General features: G+C 59.7%; 2 protein-coding genes across 3 annotated transcripts in view; one reads left to right on the forward strand and one right to left on the reverse strand.

Moving 5' to 3' along the window:
• Window positions 1-12,563, reverse strand: part of SFT2D1 (SFT2 domain containing 1) — a 16,350-nt gene extending 3,787 nt beyond the window's left edge. The window contains exons 1-6 of one of the 2 annotated variants that reach the window (XM_039257156.1): window positions 12,437-12,563; window positions 6,568-6,654; window positions 5,967-6,049; window positions 5,222-5,303; window positions 2,934-2,969; window positions 988-1,046 (exon numbers count right to left, since the gene is read on the reverse strand). In XM_039257156.1, coding sequence (XP_039113087.1) covers window positions 988-1,046; window positions 2,934-2,969; window positions 5,222-5,303; window positions 5,967-6,049; window positions 6,568-6,654; window positions 12,437-12,499 — 410 coding nt within the window. In that variant the 5' untranslated portion in view covers window positions 12,500-12,563. The remainder of the gene's footprint in view (window positions 1-987; window positions 1,047-2,933; window positions 2,970-5,221; window positions 5,304-5,966; window positions 6,050-6,567; window positions 6,655-12,436) is intronic. The other variant, XM_039257157.1, reaches the window with a different exon arrangement.
• A 65-nt stretch (window positions 12,564-12,628) lies between these two features.
• Window positions 12,629-15,289, forward strand: LOC120248714 (extensin-like). Its single transcript, XM_039257171.1, has 2 exons — window positions 12,629-13,004; window positions 13,047-15,289. Exons 1-2 carry the CDS (start codon window positions 12,844-12,846, stop codon window positions 13,552-13,554), a joined length of 669 nt encoding a protein of 222 aa, XP_039113102.1. The 5' UTR covers window positions 12,629-12,843; the 3' UTR covers window positions 13,555-15,289.
• The last annotated feature ends 2,157 nt before the right edge of the window (window positions 15,290-17,446 follow it).

The following is a 17,446-nucleotide window of genomic DNA, read 5'->3' on the forward strand; positions in this document are numbered from 1 at the left end:
GAAGGAAGGAAAGGGCACCCCAGGCGGGGTGGGGGGGAGAGAAGGAAGGAAAGGGCACCCCAGGCGGTGGGGGAGGAGAGAAGGAAGGAAAGGGCACCCCAGGCGGGGGTGGGGGGAGAAGGAAAGGGCACCCCAGGCGGGGCGGGGAGGGGAGGGGGCAGAGGGGGATTTACGACTCCGTGCAGCTGACTCCGTGGAACCACATGGCTGTGCACTTGCCGGGTCCACTTTAACGTGGATTTTCTGTTCCGGTAAGTACAGTGGGAAAGTGTCTGTTGGAGATTTGCAACATTCTGAAAAACCCGGCAGACGAGCGGCGCAGCCTAGGAACCCCGAAGAACCAAGGAATAGGTAGGAATAGGTGTTATCCTAAGACTGCGGAGTGGGGAGAAACAAATCGATCGACTGCTTCTGTGACCGGTGAAGCCTGGGGTCAATGGTAGGCTCTTCAGAGTTAAGTTCGGGGCACAGGTCATGCACTGATCTTCGACGCTGGGGGGGTTGGTGCCCCTAATGCCTGAGGCCACCTGTATTCCTGAAGATGCAGACGCGCCAGCGCCAGATGCACGTCCAGGGCCCGCTGAGCAGAGCAAAGGCCCCCCTGCACTTGCACTTGTGGGAGGTGCGGAGAGAACAGTGCACCACCGTCCCCGGGCCTGCCCGTCACGCGGCCTCACTCTCAGGGTTCGTCCGGTATTACCCACACGTGCTACCGTCTCCCCTTCTCACACTAACAAGAAGTAAGGGCACCGCTGTGTAAGTGTGTCGTACGGCACCCCACCCCCACTGGTGTGACCCCACCACTGAGCGAGCGCAGGTCTCACGGGACCTCACTCGTGACCTCTCGGGAGGCCCGTCCCCCCCCAGGGCACGTGCTTCTAACGGTCACATGAAAGGCCAGATGTTCCCAGGCCCAAAGGCCCGGAACACGGTGCTTATGGCCGCTCAGGGCACTTTACCTTCCTAACGGGCGAGAGCGGGACTTACCAGGTCATGGACAGGAACTGCAGCAGGCAGAAGAGCAAGGCCAGCCCCCGCTTGTGCCACTGACAACAGCAAACAGACACATGACAAGTTCACAACTGCCGCAAGTACTTCCCCCGAACAGGTTCAACTCCGCCCCGTCAAACACGCAGAGCTTCACTGACGCTAGGCTTTGCTGTGACAAAGTTAAGACTCGGCGGGCCGGAAACGTAAATCCCCACGAAGCACCTCTCCTTTCTCGAGGCGTCCGTGTGCATTCAGACGCTGAGGCCCTGGGCACCAAGCAGGTGTCCCCGAAGTGCCCGTGCGGAGGCGGCAGACACCGGAGCGCTCTCCGGCCGGCCCCCCGAGTCAGCGCCCACTTTCCTAGACTCAACCCTGAAAAGCCCCGATCTCTACCCTGTGTGGGGCTCACAGCCTTTGCTCCTTCCTCTCTTGCTCCTGCAGTTATTTTTTGAAGAAAAACTGTATTTTATTGTGATCTTCTAGAATAATGTAAAATTAGCAGTTTCTGTTTTAAAATGGCCTATTTTTAGAGTTCCTTGTCTATTTTATTTCAGCTTACTTCCTTATTCGTTTTTAATTTACTGCCTATAAATAAATAGGCTGTTAGACCATTCCAAAACCAAAAATCAATGTTCCGTACAGATATGCAAATGCTGTTTAAGAACATTCTTGCAGGGGTGCCTGGGAGGCTCAGTCGGTTGAGCATCCGACTTCAGCTCAGGTCATGATCTCACAGTTCGTGGGTTCGAGCCCCGCATCGGGCTCTGTGCTGACAGCTCAGAGCCTGGAGCTGCTTCCGATTCTGTCTCCCTCTTTCGCTCATGCTTGTTCTCACTCTCAAAAGTAAACATTAAAAATTTTAAAAATATACGCTTTTAGTCATCACTGAGAAATGAGGTGCAGGGGCACCTGGGTGGCTCAGTAGGCTGAGTGTCCAACTTCAGCTCAGCATGATCCCCCACTTCGTGGGTTCAGGCTCCGTGTTGGGCTCTGTGCTGATGGCTCGGAGCCTGGAGCCTGCCTTGGATTCTGTCTCCCTCTCTCTCTGCCCCTCCCCTGCTGGTGCTCTGCGTCTCTATCTCAAAAGTAAACACACATTAAAAAGAAAAAAAAGAGAAATGAGGTGTAAGAATTGTCAGATAATTAAAGCTCAGTCGTTACACCATCAAAATTAAAATCAGAACATTTCTGACAGGAAATTTCTAGAACAGATCGTATGCTACTGTTTCTTTTTTTTTAAACGCGTAGTTCTCTTGATGGCTCAAGAACCACCCAAACTCCCGTGGGAAGCAGACAAGTTACTACAGAGAATAAAGGCTCAGGAGCACCAGCGAGTGCGCTGGACTTGAGGCTAATGAAGGGCTGTCCATCTCCACAGTAAGAGGCATGACATTAAGTTCTTTTGCCTTTTTTTTTTTTTTTTAAGCGATTTTACATCTTTTTAAAAATGAATTAAAGTAACCTCTGTACCCAACGTGGGGCTCAAACTCTTGACCCCAAGAGCAAGTCGCATGCCCTCGCGACTAAGCCACCCAGGCATCCCCTTTGGCCTCTTTTTGCTAATTTGGGTTTGTTCCCTTGACCTTTCTCCTTACAGTTTCGATGTCTTGTGACTCGAAACACACTCCCTCGTCAGCGGCCTCCTCCCTGCCGGCGGGGACAGCGCGGCCCGGCTAGTGAGCACCGCGGACGAGAGCAGGAGCCCCTGCAAGCCCAGGGGCGGGGGGTGGGGGGTGCCCCAGAGGCGAGCACGAACCTGCCTGTCCCGGATGGCAGAGCCTATCGTGAGCCTAAACACCAAGTTCATGTCACGATACACGATTTTAGGGACACCCAACCTCTGCGGGCTTCAGGAAGCCAGAGCTGGAGCTCCCGTGGGGCGGCCGTGTGACCGGGCCGGTGAGGGGCCGGCTAGCAGAAAGCAGGGCGGCCGCCGTACTTACCCACAGAGCAGCGCACAACGTAAGCACGAAACACAACTACAGGGAAGGAAAGAAAAATGTGCAAATGTGAGTCCTTGCAAAACCTTTAAAACAATTCGTAAACTGATCTGCATCCATCTGCGCGCGTAATAAAACCACGGGACAGAGTCGGGGCGGGCCAAGGTTACCCCACCCTCGGGTGCGCGACCGCGGGGGTCCTGGGCGGGCCGCAGGCACCGAGTGAATTCTCCACTCAGCAAATCAACGGAAAGGACGTCTGAGCAATGATGCAGGATATAGGCTGTTGTTTTTTTAAATTTATTTTTTAATTTTTTTAATTCTGGTGTCATTACCGTCCAGTGTTCTGTCAGTTTCAGGTGTCCCACCCAGAGGGACCCGACCCTCGTACACGTGACTCCGTGCCCGGCGGGACACCCGCCCCCCCCGTGGGGTCTAGTAAGAGCGTCCCCAACACAGCACCCAGTACGACTGGGGACACCCGGTACTTCTGCCTTACCTGACTTTACGTGAGGAATCTACTGTGGGGATTTCCATGCGGAAGGTGACATCTCCCCTGCACATCCCCGGGCCCCTCACGGGGCAGGTGACAGCAACAGGGACAAGCACGAGGCTGGAGGGCAGAGAGCCCTCGGCTCTGATGCTCGAGTGTGACCTCAGTAAGCCCCTCGCAGAAACGGGGATGGCGTCCGCCCAGCGGCTCTGAGGGGCCCCGGCCATGACTGAGTCAGAACTGGCCCGGGACGTGCCTGAGGTGGGGGCTGGCCCTGGGGAGGCGCCGCGGGAGTGGCCGTGCGTGTGCCCATCACGAGGCACAATCTTATGTAAGCGGCAAACGAGACCACACAGAACCCTCGACTGGAGGTGCTGACTCAAGTCACCAGGAAGTTGTGTCGTATGAACACTTCATGGTCCCTTTTGGGAAAAAGTCTGTATTTGTGAACGTTCGCACAGCCTTCTCGATTTTTATGCTTATTGGCGGGAGGTAGAGAACCTGACTCAGGTGGGGTCCAGGACACCCTCTGTAAAGTTGGCTCTCAAAAAATCCTGGTAAAATATAAACTCCTCCCTGTTTTTTTTTTTTTTAATGTTTTATTTATTTCTAGGAGAGCGAGCGAGCAACAGCGTGAGCAGGGGAGAGACAGAGAGGGAGTCACAGACTGAAACAGGCTCCAGGCTCTGAGCTGGCAGTCAGCACAGAGCCCGACGCGGGGCTCGAACCCACGAACCGCGAGATCATGACCTAAGCGAAAGTCGGACGCTTAACCGACTAAGCCGCCCAGGCGCCCCAAACTCCTCCCTGTCTTAAGAGCACGAGACAACTTCTGAGTAAGCTGGACGACACTGGGTCTCAGTGCTGCTCCACATGTAATACACGGAACTCTAACTGGAAAAATCAGAGACAGGGTAATAAACCATGATGACGATGAAAAAGGCCACGAGTGAGAAATCAGTCTAAAAAAGGATTTTTCCCTGGCGCAGGGGCGAGAGGAAACGCCCCTTACGGTCGCAGACCTTCCTACGGGGGAGCCACCAAGGGGACTGCGCTTGGAGGCTCGCGGTGGTCACCAGGACAAACCTGCCGAGGCCGACTGGCCCTGACACCCGCCGGCGTGCAGTCAGGTGGGGGGGCCGCCGCAGGCACCAGCGAGCACACTGGGTGCCAAGGGCTCGGGGATCAGGCACACTCGGGTTCCTTGGCCCAGGACACCCGAAACGTCAGCCAAGAACCCAAGATGCGCGGCGCGGGAACGGTTTCTAGCCACGAGCCCACAGACCTCGCCCAGTTCGAAGAGCCACAGAGCAAATTTCAGAGGGGCGGCCCGGCAGCCACGGGGGACAGCGACCCGGAACCCTCACAGGTGTTGCCACAGGAGCCACACCGTCGGTGACAAACAGTGACCTGGGGAAGGCGGCAAGCCAGACGACTGGCCACTTAAGAAGCCAAGTGTCCCCGAGGAGACTCAGATGGCCCAGAGGACACCGGCATTCCGGCCCCACCCCCAGGAGCACACATCCGGTTAGAGCCTCCAGGGGGCCTGGAAATGAAAGGCGCCCCTGCCCTATCTCCACCTCAAACACCGGAGCAGCTGTCGGCAGCGCGCGTGGGATTTTCCGGGGCGGTCCCTGTACGATCTACCTGCTCACGCACACGGCCTCGCGGATGTGATGAGGACTCGCATGCAGTGCAGCGGGACACGCGTGGTGGTCTGACCTAAGGCGGGCAGTTAGCTGTGAGACAGCACCGCCAGAGAGACTTCCAGAAGCTTCGGTTTTCAGTATTTACTTACGAGCATGACAACTGTTGCCAGCAGTCTCGTGGTTTCGAACATCTTCTTGAGCTGCTTCATGGGCCCCATCAGAAAGCAAGTACTATTTGAAACAAACAGGAGATGTCAGAGATGAAGCTGTGGTTTGGCCACGTAAACACGAATGCTTTTGAGAACAGATCTCCCATGTTGGTTTACTAATAAATATCCCTCACTAAATCACTTATGTTTTTCCTAATTATTAATATTAAAAGAAAACCTTTTAACCTTGACATTTTGGTTATTTACTGTAAGTGAGCTCTAGGCCCAACGTGAGCCTCGACAGGAGCTCCCGAGCACCTGCTCCGAGCTGCCGCTGGGCCCGCTGTGCTGGCACCATTACGGTGGCATCTCTGGGCCGGCCACCAGCAGGCCGGTCCTTTGTCACCGAGACAAGGCTTCGCGGGAAGGGACCAAGGCTCTGGGGGACTGTCTGGTAGAAGTCCGCCCGGTCCCCTTACCGGACACGGCCCCGGGTGGGGACTTGCCCTCTGTGTGGGGCTGATGGCGGTGCCCACGCCGCACCCTGGGGTCCAGACAGAAACACCCACACGCGCCCCAAACGCCGGCCAGAGCTGCCGTCCCCTCCCTGTCATGGCCCTGGCTCACGGCAGGAACCGCTAACTCTACTGAACGACCGTAAGCTGCGTAGCTCCAGAAGCTCACCCGAGTAGGAGGGCTGTGGCGGCGGCAGCGACCCAACCCCGAGGGGCCCAACGTCACGTACCTGGCCAGCGCGGCGATGTTCCCAAGCGTGTAAAACACTGCAAAAAACTTGATGCCACCGGGAAGCCACAGTAATCCAGTTCCCTGAGTTAAGATCGATTTTAAGATCATTATGCCATTGTAAAAGCTCAAAACAAATATGCTACTGCAAAAGGAATAATATAATCATTACACAATACACAGTTTGAGTATAAACGTGCTAATGCATCATGTTTGCACAGTTTTAAAAAGCAGTTAACTTTCACTGGCATCTGCTTCGCTGAGGCTCTCTCTGCCTGTCCGGAGTGGGGAGTACAGCTCAGCTGCACCACAACCCTCCCTGCACATGTGAGTAAACCTCACTCTTACGTTAACAGGCTTCCTAAACGACAAGTGAAATAAAGCAGTTAACGCATCTCGATTCCTGACTCTCCTTAAAAAAATTATTTTCACAGCCCCTAAAGCCCCATGAGATCTGAATGTCTCCCTCCTATACTGATCTCTAAGCCCCTATTTCAGGGGACAAAATGCGTCCCGTTGAAACAGCCTCGCCACGCGGCTGCTCGCGACCACCACGCAGGTGATGGGTCTGACATAAAGGGCAACACGAAGCTGTGACTCACAAGGATGGAGAAGAAAATGCCGGACACAAAGCAGATCACAAACCACTTCAGCCTGGTGTTGAAGCTAAGGGACGAGGCGTCCAGGACCTGCACGAAGAAAGCAGAGAAGAACAAGCCCTTGAGCTGCCGTGTACCCATCTGACTCTTGATCCTGAGTTACGGCAAAGTTCCAGCTTAACCTGTATGAGGGGTCGGGTCTATGCTGTGCGTGGCGAGATTGTAAGTTATGTACGACGTACATGATATGTTTTAGTACATTAAATCTGCGCGGACGTATTGTCGCTTAGTGGGGTGGTTGATTGTGTGATCTGTGTGGTGTGGGTGTTTGGTGATTGTGAGGGTTGGTTAGTTAGTGTGTTAGTGGTCACGTGCAAAGGGCACGAGCTCACGGCTGCCAAGGCCAACGTGAACACGACCCGAGACTCGCTCGGGCCTGAGCAGCCGTGAACCCTGCCCGGTGTGAGAGCAGCGCTCTGCTCACGGCTCTACGAGGCCTTCCCTGTGCGGGACGGCCCAGGGACGCGGACACAGCATCCGACGCACATCACAGAACACTCAGCGCTTCAAGAAAGAAGACAAGGAGGGGTGCCTGTGGGGCTCAGTCGACTAAGCGTCCGACTTCAGCTCAGGTCATGATCTCACGGTTCATGGGTTCGAGCCCCGCTTCGGGCTCTGTGCTGACAGCTCGGAGCTTGTAGCTGCTTTGGATTCTGTGTCTCCCTCTTTCTCTGCCCCTCCCTGGCTTGCACTATCTCTTTCTCAAAAACTAAATAAACATTTTTTAAAAAGAAAAGAAACAAGACAAGCAGACTGTGGACCGCCGAGGCGGAGGCTGGTCCTGGCACGAGGGCTCAGTGCGCCTCCAGCGTCCCCGTCGCCTCCAGCAGGCTCCCTCACGCAGAGCCCGGGACGGGGGACCTGGTGCACAAGCTGCTCTCAGGGAAAGCCTATAGAAAGCAGGGGGCTGGACGGGGAGGGGGACCTGACGGGGTGCCGGCTGGAGGCCTACAGCGTCACCCGCACCTCGGTGTCACTTCTGCCTCAAGGCAGAGGGCCAGCCTCCCAGCATCCACCTCCCGTCAGCCGGTCCCTGGCTGTGGGCAAAGCGGGGTGACGGCAGGCCCTCGAGCGTGAGCGGCTGGGGGACCGGGCGGCCGGCAGCGCTGCCTGCCACTGGGCACATCTGGTAACTTCCATTCGTGATAGGAGTTCACGTAAAACCAGCTCAGGGAGGCCCTAGGCGCCCCCTCAACTGTTATTGAAAACACATTTTTGAAAAGCTCACTTACGCCAGAGCAACAGCACTCCAGGAGGCTGTGCCAAGTGTGACCAAATGATGTGGGAGAGTGGCAGCGACCCTGCCCCTGTCACAGTGACCCAGGGAGCGGCTGATGCGCTCCCGTGACTTCCGGCCCCGCGGGGCTGACGCAGGACCCACAGCGGCTGTCTCAGGAAACCGGAAGTGGATCTTGAGAATTTACAAGTCACCATCTCATTTCTGACTCGCGTTACCATATATACTTATAAACGGGGTACAATTATTAGGTACTTTCCAAGAGTAGTGAAGCAAAACCAGAAAATCTTATATGCAAAAGCTCAAAATATCTTTGGCTCCATTTCTTACCTCGATAGGTTAGTGTCAGAGTCCTCACGCAGCATGAAAATTAGATAAAAATAACTAAATAAAGACTGTGAGTGTAACATACATCACTTTTTAATGCATTTAAATTTTTTTTTTCCAAACCTTTGCTCTAATTCCCCTTCTTGTCCCGGCAACCCCACCTGCTCACGGGGCCACTGCTCGGCGCACACGAACACCAGACGTGCCTGGGAAACGCCCGAGTTCACCGGGACGAGAAGAGCGCCCGCCAAGTGTTCCTGCCACACAGAGCACAGCAAGGCCCGGAGGCGCCGCACGACAAGGGAGGCGGCCAGCGTGGCGCGGGCAGAGCCGTGTCCTCCGCAAGCCTGACCTCCCAAGGGTCAGGTGAGGACAGCGATGTGGGCGCCCGTCGTTGGAACTTCCTTCTGCAAGTTTAAATCACCCGCCGCTCCTAAGGTCACCTGCTGGTTTCCATGGGCCGCTGGCTCCTCCGTCCGCGTGGCTGTTTGTACCACGGGAGGTGTCGTCCTTATCACCACGTCTGGGGGTGATCTTAAGGCCGAAATCAAGTTATTTCCATTCGTAAATACAGAACATTCAGGCCCCGAGCAAACGAGCTCAGCATAGAGCGCAAAGAGCTGAAGGTGAGCCGACAGCGAGCACAGGGAACAGGGGTCCCACACACTCCCGGGGGGACCGTCCCCCCACCTGACCCAGTCCCCTGCCCTGGCTGGCTGGCTTACACGGTAACAGCCTCCCCTGCCCTCACCACTCCTGTCCCTGCTGCTCTCCCGGCATCCTCTGCCACTCAGGACCCTGGTCACGGCCCCACACTGGATCCCAGCCGGGTCTCGGCTGCTTTCCCATCCACACGGACAGCCCGCCGCGCTGCTCCTCGTCCCCTAATCCGAGCGGCCTCTGCCCTCCGCGGCGCTCAGCGAGCCAGGACACTGACCACCTGGAATCCGCCCACGGCCAGGCCTCAAGCGGCAGCTCCCAGCCCTGGCGTCCTGCTGGCGGCCGCAGCCTCCGGGTCCCCTCGGCCAGACCACCGGTCCTTCTCCTTTCTGTCTCGCAGAACTCACACGCCACACCAACTCAGCAGGGCACTTACAATGCCCTTTCTGCGGCACCCGTCTGTCAAAAACCCACTGCCTCTCAGGCAGCCTTCCTCTTCCTCTGGGCGGTCCTGAGGCAGGACGGGGGCTCAGAGCCAGGTCGGCGGGGAGCAGCAGCTTCCAACCGGCCGGACGCTTCCGCCAGGCAGCCTGCCGTGGACACAGATGTGCGCTGTAAAGTCCTTCAGGCGCCGCAGACCGCTGCCCCCGCCGCCTGCCCGCCACCCCCCCCCCGCCGGCCCCGCCGCCCCCACCTCCGCCCCGTGGCTCCCACCTCTGCCCCGTGGCTCCCACCTCTGCCCCGTGGCTCCCACAGCAGGCCCCGCCGCCCCCACCGCCGCCCCCCTGCCCCTAACGCCGGCCCCGCAGCCCCCACCTCCGCCCCGTGGCTCCCACAGCCAGCCCCGCCGCCCCCACCTCTGCCCCCTGCCCCCACCTCTGCCCCCCGCCCCCACCGCCGGCCCCGCCGCCCCCACCTCCGCCCCGCCGCCCCCACCTCCGCCCCACTGCCCCCACCTCCGCCCCGTGGCTCCCACAGCAGGCCCCGCCGCCCTCACCGCCGGCCCCACCCAGCTCCCAGGCCGGAGGGCAGCATTACCTCAGCCAGATCCGGGAGTCCTGCTGAAGGCATCTGGGGACGCGCCTGGAACCCTGGCCTCCAACCCCCCTCAGCAGGATGATGGGGCAGCCCCTGAGCTCAGATCCCTCCCCCCACTGTCCGGCCACCTCCCCAGTGTGCCCTGAGCCAATCCCAACAAATCCTCCAACCCCCGCTCATGTGCGTCCTGCCACACTCGAGGGGACATCACCCGACACATCAGCGGCGATGTCTACTACCCGCCATGCCCCCACCGCCCCCACTCCCCGCACCTGCACCGGCCAAGCGCGGCCCTATCTTCTCCAGGCCTGACCTCCACGCCCTGACCACCAGGGGCTCACGGCAGCTTCCGGTCCCTTCCTCGGCCCCAGAAACACCTCCTCCAAGATCCTGCCATCACACCAGGCCCCTGCTCCTCACTGCGGTCACCACCGTCCCCTGGGTCAGCCCCATCACTGCCCGCCCCACACCTCCTGCGTGTGAGTACTCTGCATGGGGCGCACCACCATCCCTCACTCCTGTCTGAACGCCTAGTGGTTTCGTCACTGGGGTCAGCAAGCCTCCAAACTCTGAGACTCGGTTCCCCGAGCTTCCCTCTGACGGTCGAATTCTGCACTTACGCCAACCACCAAGCCCCACAGGAAGACAATAAACGCACCACAATCTCCACAATCTCAGTTTCACGTGTCCCCCTTTCCGGTCACCACCGCCTACCCTCCAGCCTCCCTGCCCAGCCCACCCATGCCCCACCCCCACCCTTGCTGCCTCCTCTAATCACCCCGCCCTCGGTCCCGCTGATGCAGTCTCGGGCAAAAGCTGAACCTGGTTAAGTCCAACTCTGCCGGCCCTGCCTTCCAGCTGCTCAACTTGACTCGGGCTTCAAACTCAGGGCCACTGCCCACAGGTGGGGTGTGCTGCGAACAGCCCGGTGTGGCTCCCTTGCATGCATGTGCCTGTTCTCTAACCACTTCACACCTTCTCCTTGACCTTCAACACTCACCCCCTCCTCACTTCCTCGGGCAACCTGATTTCCTGCTTCGGTGTGGACAGCCAGGGGTCAGGGAAGAATCCTATCCCACTCCAACGCTAGCACCGGGAGCTGTGCTCTCTCCACTCCCCTCCCGCGAGCCCGCACAGCGGCCCACGTGAGCTGGCCGCCATCCGCGTGCCCAGGCAAGGCCAGCCCCTTCTCTCGTGCACCAGCTCCCCGCTCCTGGGGTCTCCCCAACCAGTCCTGGGCGGCACCCCAGCAATGATCCCCTGTCTTGCCTAAATCATCAGCTTCCCCGTTTCCTGGACTATTCTCAACATCTAGACTGTGGCCTCAAGAAAAGTGACACTGTCACCTCCGTGTCCCCAAGATTTAGAGCAGCTCAGTACAACACACCTTTCTGGAATGAAAAGTCCCACTCACGTACTGTCCTGTGCAGTGGCCACTGACACGCACGTGTGCCTCCTGAGCACCTGAAATGTGGCTCATGTGACTAAGAGGAGAATTTCAGATTTTACTTAATTTTCATCCATGTAAATGTACACAGCCTCACGCAGCTCTGGCTCCTGTCCCGTGTGGCGCAGATCTGGAGCATAACGTGGAGCACAAAACAGAGGTTCAATAAATGAGCGGGGTGAGCCACTACTGCCCTACTGACATTTCTCACACTACGACGTTTCTCACACTACCGTTTGTGGCTTCGTGTATTACCACTGTGGTCGGCCAGGCCCACTCCAGGGTCCACTGAGAGCGGATGCTTCTCTTTCGGACCCTGAACCCCGCTAGACTAGCCTGGGATCTTGCCCACAAGACGTGCTGAGGAAACACGACCAGGAAGGGAGATGGGAAAGGAGAGGGACTAACGAGCGACCCTCGGGCAGCACTACTGGGCTGTAAGTGACCCCCCTTCGGTGACAGGCCAGCGACGTCCCATCTGCACGACACCAGAGAAACACTTACAAAGCAGATCCTGCTCCGCTGCTATTTATAATCCTCTCACTAGAGGAAGTAACCCTCATCCAGCCTCCCAGGTCAAGCGCAGAAGCAAAGGATGTTTTTGTTTTATTCTCAATTTTCTGGCAGGGACTCCATGCCTCAACGGACAACTTCTAATTCCGTTTATTTCGCTTTTTCAACGACCTGCCCCGCCCCCTCCTGTGTCTCTACTTCCCAAAGACACACACACGCACTCACAGCACCTCCCCCCCCCCCCGGGGCAAACCAGACGTGGGCTTGCTGCAGCCCGCAGGACAGCGGCGCTGCCCACCCGCCGCCGGCGCTGCCCAGCCGGGTTCAGGGCCCACGCCGAGCGCAGGAACCCGGCAGAGCCGGGCTGACCTGGGGGCGCGATGACGGGCGGCAGAGGGGCTCGCGAGGCTCAGAGGCCAAAAGCGGGGCGCGGGCTGGGTCTCTGGAGCCTCCGCAGACTCCGCGAGCACCCGGAAGGCTCCCCAGGGTCTCCCCGCGGGGCGGGTGAGCGCTCCCTCGGCAGGCGCGCCGGCCCAGCCACCCGCCCCCACCCCGGCCCAGCACCGGCTCGCCCCGCCCGGCCCCGCTACCTGCGCGGTCAGGCCCTGCTCCTCGTCGTCCTGGCCGCTCAGGACCCGCCGCAGCTTCTCCATGGCCTCGCTCCGCGGCCGCCCCGGCGGCTCCGGCTCGCCCGCCTCCCGGAACTCGGAACCCGGAACCCGGAACGCGAAGCCCCACGCGACCGGAAGTCCGCGCCGCCCGCTTCCGGCGCGCTCGCGCGGCCCCCGCCGCTGCCTAGCAGCGCGCACTCGCTCGCCGGCGCCCGGCTGGACGGGTGGGGATCCGCGCCCGCGAGCGGGGGGCGTGGGCGTCAGCGCCTCCCCCTCCCCTCCCGCCCTCCAGCCTGGCGGCGGCCGTGACCCCGTCCGACTGAGCCGGTCGCCGCCTCCTTTCACCTGGCGTCGGGTCGCGAGGGACGCGCCGCCGTTGCTGTAGGATGAATGGGCCCACGAACGCGGGTCCCCACGCGTGTTGTCGACGCTTCGCGCCGCAGACCCACGGCGGGTGCTCCAGACCCGAGCCCCGGCACTGCAGCCCCGGCGGCCAGTACTGCCGGCCCCGGAGCCCGTGTTGGAGCCCCGGCGGCCAGTACTGCTGGCCCGGCGCCCAGTACTACAGCCCGCAGGTCCAGTGCTGGAGCCCCGGCGCCCAGTACTGTAGGTCCCGCACCCAGTACTGCGGCCCCGGCGCCCAGCACCGCAGCCCTGACAGCCAGTACTGCAGCCCCAGCATTGCAGCCCTGACACCCAGTACTGTAAGTCCAGCACCCAGCACCGCGGCCCCAGCGCCCAGCACCGCAGCTCCAACACCCAGTACTGTAAGTCCAGCGCCCAGTACTGCGGGCCTGACAGCGAGCACGGGTGGCCAGACACCCAACACCCAGTACTACAGCCCCCAGGGCCAACCTTGGAGCCCCGGCGTCCAGTTCTCCCGGCCCGGCACTGCAGCCCCGGCGCCGAGCGCCGCTGACCTGACACCCAACACCCAGCACTACAGCCCCCCGGTCCAGTCTTGGAGCCCCGGCGTCCAGCACTACCCTCCCTGGCATTGCAGCCTGGTCCACTACTGCCGGCCTGCCACCCGGCACTCCAGCCCCGGCGTCCAGCACCACTGGCCTGACACCCAACACCCAGTACTGCAAACCTGACCCCCACCACTGCGGCGCCCGCGCCCAGTACTACAGCCCCGACGGCCCGTGCTGCGGCCCCAGCGCCCAGGGCCGCAGGCCCCGGGTCCAGCACTGCGGCCCCACGTCGAGTGCAGCAGCCCCAGCCTCCCAAGCAGCAAACGTGATGTTCAGGCCTGACACCAGGAAGAGACTACTGGGGGCCATTTCAGGTATACTGAGCGGGGTTCACTTCTGAGGCGGACATCTCCTTGCCAAGAGCGAAGTGCTCGAAACGTCTGCACTTGTGAGGGGTCACGGCGGGGAGCAGGGCAGGCCTTGGGGCAGCCGGATCTGTGTTCTGACCGCCAGGTGGCGCTGGGCACCAGCTCTCGCCCAGCCCCATCTCCTCAACACGGAGCGCCTACTTTTCAAGGTGAAATGAGAATAGATGGACTTAGATCATCTCAGGTGAACTAGCAGGAGGCTGCCTTCTTCCTTTTTATTTGTGAGAGGTACTTATTTACTCAGTTTCTCCTCCAGCTAGCAGTTTGAACGTGCGAAACCCTACTCAGAAGAGGAGTCACTAAATCCAACCCATCTTTCCGGTTTTGCATAAATACTGCAACACCTTCGGACAGCTGTTTACTGTTCTCCGGCTCGTTCTGGGTGGGTGAATGCCAGCAAAAGAGGAAGCGGCTTTTGTCCCCCTTGCTATCCACCATGGACATTTTAAAGAGAGATTAAAAATTAGGGCTGCCCGTACCACATGAATTTCAGAGTATCTTGGAGTTTTCCATGAATAGACTCCTCTGAGGTCACCAACGGAGAGGTTTTGCTTTTCAGTTTGATAAGACCATAAGGAAACGTCTGTTACTTTGTTTTGTTCCATCACCCAGATTCCTAAGAGGCGACGGTTAACAGGTGGACCCGTGAGGACTTTTGTGATCCATGCTACTGCCTTCGGTAGAGATTGTGTCTAATCTCAATTAGATACATACAGGTATTATTAGACCCCTAAAAAAGCAGATCATCTACTACTCTGACGAAACAGTCCGATGCTCAGCATTTTGGGGGCAGAAAATACTTACATTTGGCCGGTTTCTACAGAAGTGGGAGATCTTCTCTTTCTGTCCTTCATTTGAAAAGATCGGAAAATAGATGATCGACATCTGCTATAAGACAACAAATCTCTACGCTTCTAGTCAATAAAAGGGTCCCTCTGTACCTTCTTCAAAGTCTTCCATTGCAAGTAGAGTAACTTTTGGTTTCCATATGCAAAAAGAGGAAATACACAGATATGTCTGCTAATGGAGGAAAAGCTTTCCAAGGAGGCATGGGGTTGAGCCACGTAAACCTGGCAGTGCCCAACTACTTTTGGCCTAAAAAGGGCAATTTCCCGTGTTTCGACCTGTACTTGGGTGTAAGAAACATTGCTTGGGAAATAACACTGAAGGTTTAAGAGTGTGGTTTGGACTTTTTCACTTCTCGTGCCTTATCAGCCAAGCTGAATTTCCAGAAACATACCGCACAAAGTGTACTGAAAATACAAACCAAAAGAAACCGTACGCTGACGAGGCCAGGCTCCGAGGCCAGCCTGCCTGTTAGAGAGCCCCTGCTCCCCGTTTTGTTACTTGGGGACTTGGAGCCAGCAAGGCAAACCCTTTCACTTTCTCAGGTGTGGAAATCAAGGCGCTAACAGCCCCTCCCCTGCAGGTTGTTACAAGGATTAAATAAGGCTTCAATAAAATAATGGGGCCCTGACCCTCATTCGTCACGGGGTCCGTATTTGCAAATTCGCCTACTTGCCCAAGTTCATCCATAGCCCCAGAATCCGTGCTCGCGAGAGTTTCCACGGTCACTGAAGGACACGTGCCGAACAGTGAAAACCCGGAGTCCCCTGGGGAGCGTGGGCCCAGCGCAGAGGGAGCGCGTGCCTTCTCGTCCCAGCTCGCGCCGTACACGAGTGCCGTTTCTCGTGACCTAACGAAATGCACACCGATGTGCCGTGTTTTTCGCGGTCTTGCACGGCCCCGAGCCTAGCGCTAAGTGCCGGCTAGTGCCCTGCACCCCTGAGGGGGTTGAACAGACGGTGGTCTCTGCGGCTGAGACCAGCCTCTGCCCCCTCCGCCCCCCGCCCTCTCTTCACCTGAGCACCAGAAAGCAAGAGTGAGCGGAGCGAAGACCAGGCCAGAGAGCAGCGCCTGGGTCGCTGAGACGGAGGTCTCCCTCTGGGGGGCGGGGGGGGGGAGTGGGTGCTGGGGGCTGGAGTGGCCCTCTCTGCCCCCCCAGCGCCCCCCCCCCCGCAGATGGACCTTCCATCCAGTCCCTGGAACTCTGCCCCCCAGGGACCCCATGCACAAGCCACCACCCCTGTTCCCGCTGACTTTGGTGACCCCGGCTTGGTTCCCAGAGGGCTGCTTAGGACGGGAGTGTCATAGAGGGGTGTGGGGACCCTTCCCCAGTGGCAGCACACCAAGCACGTTGGAAGAAGAGACTTTAGAACCTTTAAAATGTCCCATTCCCATCTCTACGATTTCACAAAGCACTTGGTAGGAAATATTGAATGTTGCCCCCACTCCAGAGTGTTCAGGCAGGAAATGACACCAGGAAGCCTAAGCCTGAGCACCTGGGACCTGTCCACCTGGTCCGCTGAGATGGCGTGAGCCCTGCGTCCCCGCCCAGCTGGTGGGGGTGGCGGCTGCCCCCGGACACGTGGAGGTGGGGGCGTGAAGGAGGGGGCCAGCGAGCAGGCTCGCTGGGCCCCGATCACAGCCCTGCAGGGAGGAGGGACGCCTGGGGGTGAGTGGGACGGGACAGGGCCCCGGCTGGGGGCTGAAAGGTACCGGCGAGTGTCGTTATCACCCCAGAGAGCGCAGGTCCGAGTGAGTGGGCGAGGCCCTGGCCCCGGGAGGCCCGCCCCGGTGCCCCCCACTTTCCCTCCTGCTCCCACGGCCGCGTCACCCCGGCTCCGCCAGTGCCGGCAGGCCCCCCCGGCTCCCCGAGAGCAGATGGGCCTGGCGGAATTCAGGGCCTGTCCCGCAGCTGTCGCCGGCTCCTCCCCGGGGCCCCCAAACCTTACAACGTGGTGGCGGAAACAGCCGAGGGCCTTCTGGCTGCACCGACGAGGGGACGCGCCAGCGTGGGGCGCCCTGGCCGGGATTGTCTCGGTCACCGCAGAGCTCGGGGGGTGGCCCCTCGTCCGCATGGCCGTGCCGCTCCGGCCGGGGGCTCGCCTCTGGGACCCCCACCCCACCCCGCACCCCGGCTGAAGAGACTTTATTTGCTGGATAGGACTCTGGGGGCTGGGCCGGGCACGGGGCGCCGGCGTGCGCACTGACGGAAGGCCGCGGGCACGCGGTCGGAAGGCTGCTGTTACACGCGGCTCTGCGGGACCTTGCACGCACGGGGTCCCACCCGAGGGCTCTCGGCGCTCCGGGGCCGTGCGTGCGGCTCCCGTGCTCACGGCCGCAGGGACAGGGCTCAGCCCGCTACCCGGGGCTGGGGGAGGGGGGGTGCAGCGGGAGGGAGTGACGGGCCCTGCGTGTGATGCGATCCTTCGGGGACCTTGCAACAGGGCCGTCGGCGGAGGGCGAGCAGCCCCTGACTCCTCTCCTCTCCACGAGGGACGCAGCCGTCGGCCGTCTGGGGGCCCTGGACATGTCACTGCTCACACTCACAGCCCCTTCTCGCCGAAGGGCTGCGGCGGAGCTGGGGGGGGTGAGTCCCCGCGGGCACACGCACGCCAGTCACTCCGTCTCCCTTCCTGCTGTCCCAGCTCCGCGCCTGGGAGCACCCGTGGGCGCCGTGTCCCGGGGACGGGCCCTTCGCGCAGGCTCCGCGCCCGCTGCGGCGCCAGAGGCCGAGGACCCGCCCCCGAGGCGGAGCGTTGCCGGGAAACGGCCGGGTATCAACTCGGGCCTGTCGGGGTCGG

The sequence above is a fragment of the Hyaena hyaena genome, unplaced genomic scaffold, assembly GCF_003009895.1.
Source record: "Hyaena hyaena isolate Hyena2069 unplaced genomic scaffold, ASM300989v1 scaffold_603, whole genome shotgun sequence".
Taxonomy (NCBI): Eukaryota; Metazoa; Chordata; class Mammalia; order Carnivora; family Hyaenidae; genus Hyaena; species Hyaena hyaena.

Bases quoted from the DNA above. Each gene is read 5' to 3' on its own strand.
- LOC120248714 (XM_039257171.1), top strand. From the start codon at position 12,844: ATGAATGGGCCCACGAACGCGGGTCCCCACGCGTGTTGTCGACGCTTC. The intron at 13,005-13,046 runs GCCCGGCGCCCA...CCAGTGCTGGAG, and splicing joins CCCGGCGGCCAGTACTGCTG to CCCCGGCGCCCAGTACTGTA.